Source organism: Melanaphis sacchari, unplaced genomic scaffold (assembly GCF_002803265.2).
Source record: "Melanaphis sacchari strain LSU unplaced genomic scaffold, SCAv2.0 Contig48_pilon_pilon, whole genome shotgun sequence".
Lineage (NCBI taxonomy): Eukaryota > Metazoa > Arthropoda > Insecta > Hemiptera > Aphididae > Melanaphis > Melanaphis sacchari.
Window position 1 is genome coordinate 2,678,811 of NW_020271327.1, and position 20,814 is coordinate 2,699,624.

Below are 20,814 nucleotides of genomic sequence, written 5' to 3' on the forward strand. Positions count from 1 at the left end.
TATTAGAATATATGCATCAATAGAAATCATAATATACGTATACATTATACATATTAAATATTTATAATTTATTCACTTTTTTGAGCGATTAATTAAACTTCCAAAAAAGTTATGCAATTATAAAACAATATAACATTATTGTTACTTACCAGAAACTAAACTCATTTATCATATTTTGTAGGCTATACAATAAAAAGTTTGCATAATTATGTTTTGTATCGAGTAAATATATTGTTTAAGTATTAAACATACACAGATGTGTAATATATTTTCTCAGTTAATTTGTATTTGATTTGTTTGAAAAATATTTCGATATTAATTAATTTTTTTTAAAACGCAATTTACCCAATTGACAAATAAAATTATTTTTTTAAAGAGACGTCATTGAAATTAAATCGCGTTTCAAGCGTTTATTATGGTAGAAAAATGTATTACATTTATTACTTTATATGTTTACTGCATTTTTATTTTATGCAAATAAAATAATTGGGCATGTCTATGGTTGTATGTAATTAGTAATTACATTATACCATTCAAAAGTGAAAAAATGCATTCTTTTGTATAGTGGTATAACAGGTATATACGTATAATACATATATGTAGATAAAGTGAGAGGATAGCTGTCTAACAAAATATGTGAAGTATGTTTTGTTTATAGCCTGAAACTTTTATATCATTAAAATAAAATTATCACAACAATCTAGTGAGGAAGAATAATAAATAGCTATTAATTATTGCTATACATCATCGCACGGTATGTATTCATACGTATTAAAAACAACAGAGATAATCTATGCTTTGCATTGAGCAGTGGAAAATAAATCGAGATTTACTTGACCCTTACACACATAAATCTATAACACCTTTTAGAATTATTCTAATTTTTAACACTGGCATATTATCATGGTATTATTTATTGCAAATTTTATGACCATATGTATGAGTTATCTTATTTTGTATGTATGTTTATATATATAATAAATCAATTATAAAACATTATCTTACTGTGCTCTTAATAATTAGCTTACTAAATAATAATCATTATCATAAGAATAATTAACGTTATTTGTTTTAAATTATAAGAAACTATTTATGTTTATCTATTTAAACTCGAACTTTCGTAAACATTGTATACGGCCGAATGAACGAAAAACAAATTGCATTCGAAATAACCTGCAAACAGTGGAAATGCCTGAAATACGAGACGTTTTCAAGACAGTTTATTAAGTAAAAAATAATAAAAAATGTCCAATTATTATTCAATTGTATGGGAATAACATTATATACCATAACATCTGCACTTATCGATTGGAATGTGGAATAAACAAAAGGCAAAAGAATAATAAAATGTTATCGTGGACAACTGCGACGACGATGCGTCCTACATAATAAATTACGATGATTTTTTTTTTTTTTAATTATACACTCACAACCCCCAGCATATATGATTCGGAATATGATAATAATAATAAAAAAAATAAACGGTTGCTCAAAATGGATAGAGGTCGATAACAGCCTACGCGCTTGACGAGAATGGTTGGGATTGATTGGGTATGAGAAGGGGTTGATTCCGAGTGCTGTAATTTCACTGTTGGGCTGTTTATTACTTACGGGGAGCACAGATGCAGTGGCGATGACGTCTAACACGTGATTCTCTGCTCTAGGAGACACTGAGAATAATTTAATAGCTACCGCTTGCAGATTAAAATATTATTTTATAATTATTGCAACAGCCCTGTTTGTCGCAGAGGACAACGATGTCTTCCGTTATATTCGGGCCTGTAGTGCTGTCATATACTTGCCGAAGAGTGGGTATCTGTTAAACTGTTTAATACTGTTGTCTGCTCGTGGACGCGAAAAAATATTAATTCTTTAAGTGTTTTAGAAGGCGGAGGGTTAGTGTTTCATCGATTTACAACTTACCGTCAACGTACCTGCAGAATACAGGGCAGTTCACCAGGGATTCCTAACGCTAATTTTTTTTTTCATTTTTTCAAAAATATAAATTAGATGTAATAATTTACTTGGTAATATTTATTATTAATTTATTAAATAAGAATACTTGGACCGTTGTTATAAATTATAAATATTGATAGATTAATATAAATTACTAAAATGTTTAAACACAATTATTTTACTCTACAAACTCATTATTAAAGACATTTTATTATTTTTATACAAAATTAAATGTCTCAAAATTATTCGTCCAATTTTCGATTTTAATACTATGGCATTTTCAGAAAATGTATATAATAAATAATTTTTAGAAGAAAATAAAGGTTGTCATTTGAATAAAAGAAGTTTATATTTCTACAGAACAATCTTTGAGTAGTGGAAAAAATTTCAAAATTTCAAAATATATGAACAATAAGAATTCGAAAATTCAAAAATCAGACTTTGAAAAATCGCATTATTGAAGAAGAAAAACGGGAATGGGCGTGCTTGGAGAATCATCTTGTATAATAGTATGCATGGATATGATGACAGTGCATGCTATGTTGATGAAAAAATAATTTGCTACCCCAAGAAATCTCCAGAGGTTTCTATAATATTATACAATATTATTATGTTGTCCACCATCGTCTTGGGAACGCCAAACAACCGCCGTTAGATGACACACGCAGGTATAAAATATGTATGCCAGTCTATATGTTTTATTTTTGAAAAGAAATTCAGTCAAATTCGACCGAATCACTCGAACCCAACCCAAACTTTAATCGTTATCATACAAATTTATAAATTAAAATATACGATTTTATACAAAAACACGTGATTATCTAGTTATTTTTTATGTCTTATTATCTCCAAGAAATGTATATCAATGTATATTAATCGATGATATGGGTAGCTACCCATAAATTAACATTGATTTTATTTTATTTTAATTGGAAATTTTATTATAATATCCTGTAAACAATACAGGTACATCCGTTTTTCATTTTCGTTAAAGATAAAATGTTGAATAATATCAAATACATTTATAAATCTAAATTTTTAAAGGTTTTACATATTTAAAAACGAATAAAATACATTATATGCAAGGATAGGTTAGATAATAAATTAATAAAACTTGATTGGAATAATAAGATTCACCAAAAATGAATTAAATAAAATTAATCTATCATTAATTTCGTTCTTAAAGGTATATGTTTTTCGAATAAAAGTAATAATGAGTTATAATAATAATTTATAATGAGTTATAATAGTTATGATAAGTTATAATAACTTATAATGTACGTGCTGAATATTTTAATTTATATATATTTATAAATAACTGTTTAAGATTTTGTACACACACGACATTTTTAATTAAGGTTATAAACTTATAACTTATTCGTAAATATTTAAACTAAAAAAATTTTGTTTTAGAAACCTATTACATTTATTTTATATCTGTATTTTAAAACAAAATATGAAATCATTATAAGAACACTATTAAAATATTTGTCTTATAATAAAATACTTAAAAAATAAATAGATTCTTGCTTGATTACCCGAAACGGTTCGAATTATGTTGAAAATGGGCGCTTGCTTTCATTTATTCACCTTTTGTTTGCTAGTTTCCACAAAAACTACTCGGATTTTCGAGAACAACTGCCTCTTTATAATTACAACTTGTGTTGTATTACTTCATCTATATGTCCGATCTATATAGAAACAGTGCATAGAACTTTTAGTGTCTTTTTATGTATTAAAAATGTTATCTGATAAAAAAAAAAAAAAATAAATAATTGAAAAACCAATATAGTTCTTTTGCACCGCTAAAAACCTACAAGTATATGTACTATAAAATAGAATAACAATATTTGAGACACTATTTATACACTAAAGATAATCATAGGGTGATACTATACATATTATTTAAAATTTTAAATCAATGTCAACATTTGATTATTTCGATCTAAAATAATTCAGAATATAAATTATACGCTATAATATCTTAAGATTTGAACTTCAATAGTAAAAAAAAAAAATAACATGGTTAAAAGCTTTTGAAAAATTAATGAATTAGATATGTAAAATAATATAAAATAATCTTGTGTTATAAAATTTCAAACTTTCCTAAACTACACAATGTGTCAAAGAATATTTGAATTTGAGCATATATCTAAAATACGTATAATAAAAACATATTATAAGTATTCATAGGAAAAAATGTAAGTCAATATATTTGAAATTAAAGTATTCAGATATAATTAGATTGCGGACTGCGGTTTAATGAATCTTGCAAATTTCAAATATAAATATCAACTGATCATTACTTCAATACAATATTGAAAAAAAAAATACATAATAAATACTGAAATAATTCAAAATCAAAATGTATTATAAGATAGCCTTATTTATTGCTCACTTATCACAAATGCAAATTTCATTTTTAATATTTTGTCAAATCACAATTATTTTTTTTTATAACTGTATGTTACAATATAATTTTTTGTCATCACACATCAGTTATAAAAATTTAAATACATCAATACTTATGTAAGCATATCTTTAATAAAATCTGTTTCATATTTTTTTTATGTTATACTTAACAAAAATCTAAAATCTTAAAATAGGCAAGTAAATTTAATAAAAGATTAATACCTACATAATTAATGTAATAAAATAAATATTTCAATTTTTTATTTATATTATTATTGTTTTAAATAAAAAAAATAATAAATAGGTATTTTATAATTTGATATACACCAGTTGTCAATTGTATGCACAAATAACAGTGTTTGAATATAAAATAAAGTTGTATTATGACAGCGTATCTATGTATATAAAATTGAAAAGACTTTTTCGTGGTGTCTTATTTTATACACTACCATAGAAAAGAGGATTGACCTCGAATAGACGACAGGAGATTACGCTACTTCAGTTCTTCTTATAAGGTGGTTGCGAAAAGTGCCAAAAACAACTATTCATATATATGTGTATATACTAGGAAAAGTTTGAATGTATGTGGATTTGTCATCCTGCCATACGTTCAGATGAACAATTGTAGCAAGGAAAAATCTGCAGTAATTTTTTACCAAGTTTTTTCTTTCACCACTATATTCAAGCCATTGAAATTCTAATTTTTATACGGCCACGTGGTTTCCAGTATTATTTTTTGTTGCCAGTGTAATTCAAAACTTTTGTCTTATATAAAGTGGAAATTTGAGTTCATAAGTCACACAACTTAAAGATGACCTCCGCCGAGTGTCAGTTGAATGTACTAAACGTATTCACAGTTAAAGTTTTCATCGAGTTTGTGAATTTAAATATATCCGGCCTTCAAAACACTGTAAGTTATGACCACGACATTCCTGTGTACATTCTATAGACTTGATATTAGTATGCAAATAACAATACCTATGTAATGACTATACGCTTTGAATATTTATATAATGTTGTTGTTTTAATGATATTTCCATCTAATAACAATAGATATAAATACATTTGATGAACAATCAGTATATAAGTAATAATTAAGTAGGTAGGTACATAGTTCTAAACGTACCCCAAAATGTCAAGTCATAAGGAATTTAATGATGTATAAGACATTAAAACTATCGTATATTTCATAGGTACAATTTAGAGAAAAATAAAATCGTAATTTTATTTTAAACCATTTCACTAATTTTATGAAACAAATAATATTACTGTGCAATTTATGATGTTAGGGATATTTTAAGTACTTAATACATGTGTACATAACCATAGTATGAAATGTTAAAATTTTTTTATTTTTTGAAAATAAATTGAAAAAGTGTACACGAAATTAATTGAATACGTATACACATACTATATGGGCTTTATTTCTACGGACTTCGCCTGTTTAAACAAAACAAATCTCGGTGGTGTATACGCAAGCGTGCCTAATTATTATTAATATAATTTGTTAATAAGGCATGTACAAGATTACACTACGATTTAATCACGGAATTCATTATGTATTACACAATATTTGGTTTTATGTAAATATTGTTTATGTGTAAACGTTGGGGTGTATTTATCGTCTAATCACGTTCTTTTAATAACATATACGTATATTATTATATATAGTGATTAGTGGCAACGTGGGCGTGTTTATATAGACGCAAACAAAATATCACAAACATACCTAAACTCATGAGATAAAAGTAAATTAATACGGTATGCAATTTAAATATTATGTCTTGACATGTGTGTTTTAAATTAAGAAATGGGTTTTCGAGGTGTAAAAAGCATAACGATCTTATCAAAGAATATTCGACCGCGTTACACATTATAATTTATATGCATTATAATCTCATTACGGGAGAAGACACTAAATAAAATCGTTACCGCTTGTGTTACTCATAAAAATGGATAAATTCGCATCTATTTGTAATGTTGTACGCATTGCCGTTCTGCATTTATAGTTGGTCCCATATTTTTTGTTTGTTTTACTTAAAGCACGTACGATTATTGTATCTCACACGAATCCCGATAAAATTAATGTTTTGTCATCGTGACCAGGGCTCGTAATAACGAAAATAAGACGAGTTAAGTTATCACTGCGAAGGCGGTAGCCTCTTGGGGTATTTCCAACCGGGGCTCCGGTTTCAAAGCCAACGAAACCGCATTAGTCTTGTCCTTTGGACAAACAAGAATCGTTTCCAGTTACCAAATGGATCAGCGTCATTCAGTCGTCCCCTCCCGCTGGCCATGTGTATCCGTGTAAAATATCAATGGTTTCGTGTTCTTCGTTTACGCTTGTATAACGATCTACTTCCACCTCCGCGCCGCTTTTCAAACTAACCAAACCAAATATATTATTATTATTAATTGGACCAAGTACCCGTTTAACGAACCATGATGGGACGGGACGTTAACGCCTCTAGCAGCTCAGGCCTTCATTAACGTCCGTCGCAAAAATATGAATCATTAATATGCTTTGCGAAACACCTTCTATTTATTAAAATTAAAATAAAGCGATTGTGGCAGTCATTACGATTCATTTTTCTTTTGAGTTTTGGGTTTTTTTTTTTCTTTTGGTTTTTACTCACTCGAATCGTTTACTGTTTCAGTAAACGATTCAAATAGCATCGTGAAACAAAATTCTTCGCGCGTTCAGTCCCATAATGATAAGTACCGTAATAATATCATCTTTGTTTTCATGTTATAATATATACGTTACAGTCCATCAAAAAGGGTTATTTTTTATTCATAATCCTTAAGTGTTGTGGTCGAGTATTGATGTTTTTTTTTTCTGAATGAATTGAGAAAAGGATTTTTTTTTATATCAATATTAAATGCGCGTGCTGGGTCGATATAATTTAATTCATAAAGTTCAGTATAAATATAAAACATAATCTTGTAAATAACTCTTCCGATATACGAACGCGCGTAATGGATTAGAAATATCTATGTCGGTTATACACGTTTTTATTGGTGTGTCATGATGATGTGAATTCTGGGCAAAGAACGTTCACATATGTTATAGTTTCACATCGATTGTCGCGATCGTTGCGTCATTGTCGATTACGACGATAAATAGACATTCATGTATTTTAATTCACGTACTTTGGCGAATAAATTCCTCGCCGTTTGAATCGAACCGAAACTACGGAAACGACGTGCGTGGAAATAAAGTTGAAAACCACGATAGCGTTTCTCAGTTTTGAAGTGTAGAAAAAACAACGTTCGTCGGCGTGTGATGCGAAACCGTAATTTTGTTTATGCTTAGAACTTTACTACGGCGGTGAGTGGTTCAAACCGCGGAAAACTTAATTTGGTTTAATTCACAAACGGCAACCTACTTAGATTACAATCTCTCTCGATTACTTGTCAACAGCTGCTGGCCCGCAAACACCCTTGAAGAGCAAATCGTCGGCAGTGGTGTACGATGTTGTGTGCAGTCGTAAGTTAAGAATGTTGTGCTACCGACTCGAAATAAACTATATTATTTTCCAGACTCATATGAATGGTTTGGATTTAATAATAATAATAATATGTTGTGAACACACGACGGTGTAATTGAGCACAACGTTAAATGGTTATATAAATCATTTGTAATATTATGCGTGTGATATTATTATTTATTATTTGTTTCTTACAAACTGATTAAAACAAAGATGTCTATGTATAATTCTACCATAAATATGTATGTGTCTTTTTATATTTTAATTATTTATGTATATAACATATATTATGTTTTTTTACACAGTTACTGAAATTTGTATAAAAAATACTCAATTCGTTTATTTTATGATATAAAAATATTATCAACTTGTTAAACAAACCTCATAAAAAGTATTGTGACTTTTAAAGTATATATTTACACTTTTATTAGCATCAAATAGTTTTTTTAAATATTCTTATTATTAATAATTCAAATTATGTTTTAAATTAAACTGATTGTAATGATTAAGTGAATAATTTAAAATTAAAATTGAACGTTTATTGGATATACAATTATTATTGTATTAGAGTTTAAGTGCTATTTATAATATTGAAACCAAACAATTTTAATTTAAAAAATATCTGGAACAAAAAATGTTGTAAAAGCATTGAAGCGTAACCACAAATAATCAAATAATAATAATAATAATAATAACTATCAATACTATATTATAATATTATTTTAAATAAATACAATTTTTATTTTAAATTTATTTGATTACTTTTCAAAAGTATTTGAATATAAATGAATTAAATTGAATAAAAGAGTATAAGAAAAGTCAGGTTAGATATGTCAAAAAATAACATGACTTACGTCAAGTTAAACCAAATTCAGATGTATTATTAAATAATATTCGTTACTAATTAAAATAAAATGCGGATCTTATTTCAACTATAAATAAAATGAAAGCCATTAAGTTATAAGCTGTATGATAATTTTTATAATATTGTCATATTTTATATATATATTTTTTTTTTGTTTCATTATTATTATCACTTCATAACTGAGGGAGAAAAAAATTCTTAATTTGCATTTTCATTATGAGGGCGGTAAGTCGGTGACCTTATTTCCACATTTATCTCATCAAAATAACAATTTTTAATTTAATATTTTAAACAGGCGAAATAGAAAATATATTACGCTGTGAAATATTTTCGATAAGAAATAATAATATATCAAAACCGTTTTGATTTAGAATTGTATTGGCTGCCGTTGTTTTCATATCACATTAATAAAATATTGAAATTATTTTAGGACTAGGATTTTTATGCAAAAATATAGTTAAATATGCACATAAAAATTCAAAAATCTGCAAAATAAAATTTTTAATTATTCATTTAATAAAATAATAATTAAAAACTATTAGAAATTGTGTGATAATAAAAAAAATAACTATAGAAGTACAATATGCAACTAAAATTACAATCAAACTATATTAACTTTAATTATTATTTATCGTTGATAAAATGATATCATATTTATATAAATGTAAAATTAACGACAAAAACTTAATATTAATTTTAGAAATTTAGAAACGAATATCATCACGAAATTATAAAATGTAATTTAAGATTTTCATACTGAAAACTTCTGTGATTGTCACATAGCATAGATTTTTACTTAGAAAATCTTCTTTTTACGTAGTAAGACACTATAGATACGTATTTAAGACAAGCAATGTTTTCAGATCATAACTCTTCAATACTTTCATTATTGTTGCGTATTTTTCTACTTAATAATCTCTAAATCTTTTTAATCATTTATGTAAAATTGTGTTTTTGTTGTCTTAAGCATTTTTTTTTAAAGACATTTTTTAGTTTTTACAAAATCTGCCGAAAATCTGCGTATTGATTACACCAAAGAGAAATCGTCACTAGCTAATATACCTTAAAGTCAAGTAGTTATCCGATAACTGTAAGCCCCTTCGACACATCCTATTACACGTTGACAGCATTGATGTTATCGAAAATCCGAAGTTTTTTATGACTAAAATCAATGCTAAAAATGGGTTAAACAAGAGGTTAAGTTAAATCGCTACTGAGCAAAATTTAAAAAACTTTGATTTCCTTTTCATAAAATATGCAACTTTTATGCAAATATATAGAAATATGCGATTTATTGTCATTTTCACTTAATTATGCAAAAATATGCAAAATAGAAAATTGATTATAGAGTCTACACATACGAAACGTTGACATTTTTAATTAAAATTGCTCTGAATGAATTTTAGAAGAATATGCATCTGCATACAAATCTGGGCCCTAATAACTATTGACCACGTGATTGGTTCAGTGTGCCCAAATCGTCGTTAATGAATTTGATTTTTTTTCTACACATGCCTTTGTGTATTATTTTAGAATAATAATAATTATATTATCACACTCGAATCACGCCCAACGTAATATGGTGATATTATAACATTGTTTTACCAGAGCAAATCTTGAACCGATATTAAATTTGTATAATATTGTATCAGTGCAGTAACTGTAATGACGGCTGCGAATATTTTATTATTGAATTGATAACATAGTGATATGCGCTTAAAAAATAAGTATACATATTATGTAAATGCAAACAGACCGGAAGGTTATGACATGCATTCGTGCATATCCGTTGAGAACAGCGGACGATTTCTTGGTTCCAATGATACTCGTATATGCGATATTATATTATATAATATCATATGATATTGAAAGATCGGTCAGAGAGGGTGGGGGAACAGTGGTTGATACCATTAAATTCTGGTAGTTGACACCGCTAGTTGGATGATGGGCCATTTCATATTTTGCATTCTGTGGCTCATCCGTGACATAATTCGGCGTAACCCAACCACAGTCAGGTGTATACTAATAATAATAATAGTAATAATATGAAGCGTGCCCGGTGACTGCGGTCAAAGTTATGAATTTAAGATATACATTTCTTACTTATTCGTCTCGGTATAAACTGTAGGTACTTACATAGTATGAAAATTAATATAATGCGAACAACGTAATCGTTGAACCTCGTGGTTATGTATTGGGAACGATAAGGTTAGATGATAAACGCGTGATTATAATAGGTTTATTATTGAAAAAAAATGTGATATAATGTAATATTATTATGTTTCGGCACTACCGATAGCGAATCAATACAACGAATTCGTTATAATTTACGAATAAATTCATTAAATTGTATCAAATTTATAAAATTACCCAAAATGTCCGATACCTAGGTCTACACTTAGACCACAGGCTAATTTGGGCAACTCACACCCACAACAAAAGACTTGCCTTAAATAATCGCTCTCGCCAATTACGTTATCTCCTCACATCACAACACATCAACTTAAAAAACAAGCTACTATTATACAAACTCCTACTCAAACCGGTCTGGACATTCACTATCCAACTCTGGGGTGCAGCCAAAAAGTCCAACTTAAACAAAACTCAGGTCTTTCAATCAAAATGTCTCCGCCAAATAACCAAAGCCCCCTACTATGTATCAAACGACATTCTACATAGAGATCTAGCCATTTCAACAGTCCAAATCGTTGCAAAAACTTTCTATAAACGCACACACTCCAAGTTCCACAGCTATCGTAATCCTCTAATTTCCGAGCTATCCACCAACGCTAATCCTGGTGACCTCAGAAGGCGTCTTAAACGTACCTGGTGTCATGACCTACTTATCTAAAATTGTATATACCTCTACCTCTCCTTAATTTTGTAACCCCACTCTCTCTTGCTAACACATAACATCCTAGCCTAATAACTTAACCTAACCTTAAGTGCCTTCAATGGGCGGCTTCTAATTTCCTGCCACTCAAGTCATCTCACCCACCTCCATCACATACGCTTATTGTAAAACAAAACTTACAGATTGTGTATATTTAAATAAATTATAAAAAAAAAAAAAAAAATATAAAATCACATAATTGTTATATCATAATTGATATTTAAACCACGATGGTTTGTAGATTAATCGAATATGCTGTTATGGTCCTTAAAGTATAATGTGTTTGTATATTGAATTTGTAATATAATATAATAAATTATGTGCAGTGTGCACTTCACTGGACATTCCAAAGTGAATTTAAGACCGATTAAAATGACTCCGTTAATCGAAAACACACGTAGCGTAAACTGAAGATGTTCGTTCACTCGAAACGAAATTGATAAAATAATATTAACGATCCATTAATTTGCGAAATGAAAAACGTTAATTTTTACTTAGTTCGTTTGGCGAGTACCTGCAGCGTGTAGTATAAAATATCTTGCGATTACACTCATATAATTTGAACACTTTCAGTTTTAACGAGTATACGAGATCGGCGGTCGTTACGATGTTGATTGGTAAACCGTCTCGTGGGTTTGGTTATTTATTGTATTTATAAATACTTTATAGATATAAAATATTATTTGTGAGCGCCATGCAAGAAACAATGACGTTTCTTGTACATTAATTGTAGGTACTCGTATTTACTCTAGTGGTTATTAAACACGGGTAAATACGTAAAAGACAATACAAATAATGCGTTACATTAATGAGATGGTTTTGCAAATAAGTAATACAAACCACAATATTTCAATACAGTTTTTTTTTATGGTTTTATTTAATCGTTGACAAACACAGTGATGACATCTATTACACCTTTTCTATACTTCCATGTATTCATAATAATTAACATAATCACCCTATTATAATTTTGCCAATTATTTTAATGTGCAACGATATGATGATCGGCTACAATACCCATTGCCAATTACTGTAAGCGTATACCATTACTAAGGTTACCGTAATCTCATGCTAACTAGAACTAATACGTTTTGTTCTGAGCAGTGAAGATATACCTGCAGGTAAGACCAAATCAAAACAACCCAAAAACATCTGAACCGCTGAAACGCTCACGTTTTGTAACAAATGTTTAACAAAAAAAAAAAAAAAAGTTCTATCAAACTGTCAACGCACGAATTTCGACTTCAGAAGTTTTGACATTATTGGCGGACTAACAAAATGTATAAATATTGCTCGTCACGTTATATAAAATTGATTTTATGTTTGTGGTTGTATCGAATAAGCCATAAATGTCAATTATATTGTTGACATAACATTTTGTTCATCATTAGTGTACTTCGTATTGATTTAGGGTGACTTTGGCTTTAAACTATATCGTGTAATTATTTGCGACGATTATTTCTTTAAATGATACTTTAACATAATAAAAAAAAGAAAACAGCCTATAAATATTATATAGGTACGTGATATATTTACTATTTAATCTTAAAACTACACATTTTATTAAAATGCTATAATATATATAATAATAATAGTAAAAAAAATATATTTTTTTTCACATCAAATTGTCACCATGTTGTAATTTAGGTACATTTATAATTTCAAAAAATGTGCAATATTATATAATATTATCATGACAAAACTATCGTTATACTATTACGATACCTACTATGTACCATATTATAGAAATTATATTCGTTATTAACTAATAAACTAAGTATAAAACGACGTGCTCGATATCTGAGAACAGCATTAAAATTAAATGAATATTATTGCTATAAAAATAATCTGTTATTCTTAATTTAAACATTGTTACTATATTAATAATGATGATAATAATAACCTAATTACTATGAGGATAAAACGTCACTGACCATCACGTTAAAGGACAAGACTAGGCAAAACTTGAATTATGTCTGTTTCAAATAGTTTCAATAGAGCTCAGTGACTAGGGTGTTTATATATAAGTTTAACGTATATATATTATGATACGTGTCCTTGGAGAAGAAACTGTCGACTACGCCTATAGTTGTAGCTTGATTTATATATGTGGTAGATTTCGGTTGTGGGCAATTCATGTAAATATATATATATATATATATATATATATATATATATCAGTGAAACTCTGTGCGCGTTAAACATCAACCAAATTGTGTTGAAAGATTCTTATCAAATAAATGTTCTATGCATATTGAGTTTTTCTTAGTTCCAGAGAAAAAATATAATAATGGCATTGGTAAAAATGATTTCCTTTAGAATGAAAAAATAAAATAACAAAACAAAACAAAATTAAGCATGTCGCTCTGCTTTGTATAGTGAATGTCGATATATAATTGTCATTAACTAGGTCACTGTAATGTGTTATTTAATTTAAATTCAATGATAAATTTATTGCATACATAACTGATTCTAATTGGAAACGATCTGTTAGCGTATTTATCTTTAAGGATATTTTACTATTTATTTATACTTGTATAGATAAATAGGTTTGTGGCATCGATCGCTTAAGATTATCTAAATATTAAGAAATTGCACTATGTATAATAAATAAAAAAAAAATAGAGGCGATAAATTGTTTAGTGTAAAATTATTAAACGGCATACGTTATATCTCTTATTTTTACGATTATTTTTTCTTAGATTTTCAATATTTTGAGGTAAAAAATATTCCTGTTTTTATTTTTATTTTTTTTCAATTACGTGAAAAATATTGAAAATTTTACCCACTAGTTTTAATTTACCACCAGAAACCACTCTCAAAATTGAAAATCTGATAATTTTTAATCTTTTTCAAGGTGATTTTAAACACAAATAAATACACACGCTAGGACCAATAAAATCTAAAAATTTAAACTTTAAATACATTATATTCAAACACAACAAAAAAAAAAAAAAAAAAAATGCGAAATTTAAAATTAAAACTACTACCAAACTCTCAATTCGGGTAAAAAATATTCGCTTAATTGAATCACGCGAATGAAATTACATAATTGTACAGTGGTGTAATTTTATATTATTTTGGTTTAATTGTATAGCAGCAACGCAAAAAGTTAAATTCCTTTGAGAATATAATTTTTAAATATAATCTCAATAATTAATAGTTTTTAATATTATTTTTTAAAATAAATTCGAGCATAATGCGTATTTTTATATGGGTGATTAAAAACAATGATTGCCAGTGTGTGCAGATTATAACCTACATCATATCTAACTGAAAAAATACAAAATCGTAACATGTTTGTATTCTAAAACGATAAATTATAGTCTAACAATAACCTATTGGCCTTCTACCAGCGGAATTATTTCAATTTTTTTTTTTTAATACACCTATATTTATGCAGGCCACAAACCCTGTCTGGAATCTATCCATTTTTCAGGCAAACCAATTTAAAAAGTGGTCCAAATTAACGTATACTATTGGATTTAAAAAAACCAAAATAATATAATAATACATTATAATTTATATATTTATATGAATAATGCCGTCACTAGACTGTTTTATAAGCTCAGCCGACTGAAAAAATCGCAGTTACCCTCTTATCCTGAGTACCGTAATAAATATTATAGTCGGCCTTGCTTATCAGAGTTGAAGCGCTTCGAGTTTAAAACCTCATTGGATTTCGCTGACAACTTTGAAATTCAGCCCGTTGTTTCTGTATCGAGGTATTATAAGTTAATGTTTTTTTTCTATATTCCAGCAACAGTATATTAAGCTTTGCTGAGTATTGTATCATTATTCATTGAGTTATATACGGTTTACTCTCGGTGAGCGGGAATCAGTGATATTTTCCGTCTGTTTTTAGCGCATCTGTTTCGCCACTGTCTGATTTACGACAATTTTTAATCAAAATATTTACACTTAATAAATTGTTCTCGAGTGTATGTATTCTATAGGTATATATAACAATAAAATGTATAGTTTTTGTAGTGTTGAGTCACAAAGTTTCGGTAAAGCGAGTTTCGAACATGTCTCCATATCACCTCCGGTCTGACCGCAATGCGCTACTTGTATACTGAGGTTTGTACAGTGTATGAAGTTTAAAGATAAAATGTACAATAGTTATCGATATTATTAACAGTCTAACTAACAAGTCCATTTTAGGTATACCTATTGTTTTATACACCTCAAACTAAAATGTATGGCTTATTATATTTACGTAATAAGAATATATTGTAATAATTGATTTAAAATAATTTCAATTAAATATTCGGTTAAAAATGTTTTTGAGATCTATAAATTGTATTTTTGTGCATTTCCATTGCTTCTTATTATTTAAAAATAACTATAAAGGTTATACATACTGTTATACAGTAGATTTTTAGCGTAATTATATTATTCTGGTTGAAAACCATGGTATTATTGTTTAGAGTTTTAATATGGTAGGAACTGTAAAAGATGTTTTCATTTTGTTGTACTTAAATTATTATTTAATAATCGTATAACAAAGAATAAATTAAAAATAACTACTAAATAATTAAATATTATAAATTTATAATCTTATAAAGACAATATTTTTATTTTTTTTTGCATACATAACTGGTCTAAGCTGCTCTTAATTTTTCAATTAAGTATTTTCCATTACTAGTATTCGTTACTATACAAATTAAATGTTGAAAGTCTTTGACTATATTTTATTATTTGTAAGAGCAACATAAAAATGTTTAAAATGTTCTAATATTTATAAGTACTACTAAACCACTACTGTTTGAAACCAATGATTTATCATTGCTTTCAAATGTCTTTAAATACGAAATAATACACTACTATAATGTACCGAGGTTAGTGAAGCGAAAAAAGTGGTCAAAACTCGATCCTTGTTGTACCTTGTCCAAATTTTTAAAAATAATATAATGTATAGCAGGGCGTATTGAATAGGCAATATAGGTACATTAATGTTTGGAAGAACAATGACGTTATGTTCAATGGATTTGTTTTATATTGCATGGTAGTTTTTTTATTCTATCATGACTATTGTATCTGATAGTGGTCCACTGATGGAAAATATAACGATAAAAACTTCCGTTTTAGCATTGAAGCTCAATATTTTTGCGATGAATATAATTTAAAAAAAAAATTGCACAAATTATATAATGTGGATACACTATATCAGCACAGGTATTCGTTTCAGTCATCTAATTAAAACGAACAATTAATCAGATAAATTTATTATTGAATTGATATTATGTAATTGAAATTTTTAATTGACATTTTATCATAATATTGTTTTTAATTTTAAATGCATAGTAAGAACTTGCATGTAATATTGCTCTTCTGTCACTACGGGAACATAATTCGATGTAGGGTTTTTTTTTCGTCATCTAATTACAGTCTCAGATTTTGATGAAAATTTAATGATTTATTTTCAATGATTATTTGTTAGGATGTAGAACTATTTGTTTGACATAAATTCAGCGTTAATTATGGAAACAAAATGAACGAGGATATAATATCACGTGTCAGCCAGTGTGTATTGATTTTACAAGAATGCTATACTACCATTGTTTTATTCATTTATTGCTATTTATAAATTCAATAAATATTATCTTTGTTGGTTGTTGAATAAGCGATTTTTTTTCGCATTATATACTTAAATAATCATTTATTATTTAAAATTATTTTTATTTTTATTTCATCTAAAATGTGTATAATATAAAAGTAACTTAACACTTCTACATAGTTTTTGTTTATTAATTGATACATATGCTGTTGTTGATATATTTTATATAATTTTATGATAAGAATGTATTAAATACTTTTTTGGTAACAATATTGGATAAAATATCTCCTTTAAAGTCAAACTAAACAATTGGTTCATGACAAACTTTTAAAATTAATTTACAACACATATTATTTTTAAATTGAGTAAACTATACGGTAAGTGTCATTTGCATGCTTATAGAGTTACATTAAGACCCCAGTTAAAACAAAAATCTAAAGAAGATTACCGAATCGTAAACAATTTAACGATATTTAATTTAACGTATCGTCGAAGTGAATAATATATGTAAAGGAAATTGATAGTCATAGATAATTCAAAATCTAATTGACTGTGAAAACACGAATGATAATGTAAAAGCAAATAGTGGCTTTAGATTAATGTTGAACAAAATTGTCATATACAATTTTAGTCCAAAATAACGTGTTAAAAATTAGATAATATTATACAGAAAATATTGAATATTCGTTAGTGGCTGTAGATTATGTTTATATTTAGGTATTATTTACTAATTCACCACTAAAACTATGTGCTTAAAAGAATGTATACTACATATAACATTATTTTCTGACAACTCAACAACCATAGTCGAGAAATAAAATTTTACTAAGCTTATTTTTTAAAAGATAAGCCATTCAATTAGTTGTTCAATTTACTAATTTAGTTTAAACAGCTAATTTTTAAAAGAAAACAACCAGATTGTACTACGCATGCTTTTAGTCACGGTAGGGTAACCCGGGTATAGAATGGGGACGCTGGGCACAATGGGATAACCACTGTTTTCCATACGCAACGTTACTCATCGCTTATCACCGTTAGAAATAAGAATGTTTTACTTCTTTGTAATCATAGATAATTTTTTCATAATCATAACCAACATATTTTGAAAGACAGAAAAAAATGTGGTATATTCAAAATTATTAGTATAAAAAAAATGTTTATACCATAGAAAAATTCCATTATCTGGTCATATAATAAAGTCATTCGATTATTAAAATCTGAGTAAATAAAAATAGAATAGACTTCAGAATTTAAATTATTCTATATACTTATTTCATAATTTATAAAGTTGTTATAAACAATACTATTCTTATATGAAAAAAATTGGAACACGATTTTATTAAAATTAACGGGATTTTTTTAAATGAAAATCCAAGATACATCTTAAATGGTGATTGATAAATATATAAGATTTAGTGACACAAAGAGACTTATAATTATTTAAACGGTACAGCTAGAATAAAATAATATGTAATTTTATAACTTTTGAAATAGATAACATTTTGTTTTTGTTATATATTACGCCGAGGGGAAGGACGTCGTACATTATTTTATATATAAAAAATAAATAAGCAGCACTCTATCAGTTGGTAATATGCAGAATATAAGAACAAGTTCATAATTTTTCCTTAAAAAAAGGTTTTTACGTGGAAATATATATATTAAAAGAACCTGACTTAACAATTAAGCTTAGGTAGACGTAGTGTAATGGTTTACTTCAGTTAACGGTTAATTTGAATTTAATTTCAGTCTGTTAATGCAAATTTCAATAACAATAATTTATAGTTAACCTAAACAATGAGTCAGTTAAATTTACGATCAGTTAACTAGTCAAAATAATATTTTTATTTTTATTTTAGTTGATATAAAAGAATAAATGATTAATCGGAATTATCATTAATAGAAGATACTTTATTGAGTTGGTTTTTTTTTACTAATTTTTGTATATAATTATAATATGTATTTGTATATAACATTTTAAAAATATTATTTTTACTAATGTTCTAATATAAATATGTGGTTGACTTCAGTAAACTTATGAGTTAATTAATAAATTTTAAATTAGAATCGGAGCCAGAGAGCTCTTGTTTTTTAATGATAACACTGGTATGTTATATTTCTCGAATTTGCACTATTTATAATAGTAAATAAATTTCAGAAAGCATATATATATATATATATATATATTATTATCTAAAAATTAAAATTTAATATTAATAGTTGTAGTAACACTTAAATAAAAATATTAAGTACAAATATATAATAAATAAATTGTATAAGGGAATGTAATTTTTATGTTTCAATCCGTGAGTAAATTTTCGTTATTATTTTTGTATGAATTAATTTATTAATTTAATATTACATTTTAATTTTTTAAAAATAAGTTTACCATTTTAGTAACATATCTTATCTAACTCCACTATCTCTGTTTATTATTAAGATAATAATTGTTTTGATTAACATTCTTAATTACTGTATATTCTAATAGCTAAAATGATAGATGTACAAAATAATATTCACTAATAAATTATAGAATTGAAATATTTTGCATAAAAAACAATTATTAATGTCTATATTATATTATAATGCATATCTCACCTCCAATATAAGTATAACGATATTATTTGTTTTAAAATAGTTTAGTAATCTGTCTAAATTAGTTATTTGTCGACGTGAATTAGTCTAAAAAAAAAAAAAAACTCACTTAGATTAGATAATTTAAAAGCGTCTACTGTTTTTATGACATCCACATAGGCTTGTAGTTCAAATCGTCTTTCAGTATTGTTTTGGTTATGCTTAAACACGGCTAATTTGAATGCGGTTTGCACCTCATCAGATCCTTGTTCGAAAATTGCTCCTGTGGAAAAAAAAAATAATAACCATGATAATATATTGATAATATATATTCACTGAATTCTTTATTAATTAATCCAAAGAAAATATATTCGCAACGCGCTATAATGGTCACCAAACGTAGCGTGCTTTCGGATTTATTTATGACTTCACCGTGTAAGAAAAAAGTTCTCCCTTTATCAACCGACCCGATTTCGTATGTACTTTGGGTCACTGAAAATTTGTCCTTAGTTTTGCACTCCAAATAACTATCTCTTTCTTTCAAATACGAAATCCTATTCTCTTTTAGTCCAGTGCACATTTTGTTCAGCTGATCCCACTAAGACCCTTTCCCTTTCCACTTGCCATCTACGTAGAACTTCATTCGAAGAACAGATTCACATTAAATCGTCTAGAAAAGTATTATTAGAATAGTCGTAAGTTTTTATTTTACCCACCGACCACCACCCGTTACTCGTATATTATATGCTAGACAAATATTTGAACCATTCAGTTTGGGTCACTTCATTGGTTACTGTTCTTATACATTTGTATTATCGTGGTATATTGACCAATCATTAAGTTTTATGAAATAGATTCCAGAAAAATATGATAAGGCTTTTGTGTTTCAAACGAAAACCAATCATCATATTTAACCGACCGTTGTTGCCAAGCGGCTTAGTTTTTCAATAACATTAAATCCGATGATAATAATATTATATTGAAGGAATTGTTGTGTTTTTATAAAACCGTACTAATACCTATATTTCTATTTCAATAATTCAAATTATTTTACAAAATGAAA

General features: G+C 27.1%; 1 protein-coding gene across 1 annotated transcript in view; it reads right to left on the minus strand.

The window, feature by feature from the left end:
- Positions 1–20,814, minus strand: part of LOC112598595 (glutamate receptor 1-like) — a 173,493-nt gene that overhangs the window by 119,111 nt on the left and 33,568 nt on the right. Inside the window, exon 2 of the mRNA XM_025345124.1 lies at positions 19,882–20,034. Coding sequence (XP_025200909.1) covers positions 19,882–20,034 — 153 coding nt within the window. The remainder of the gene's footprint in view (positions 1–19,881; positions 20,035–20,814) is intronic.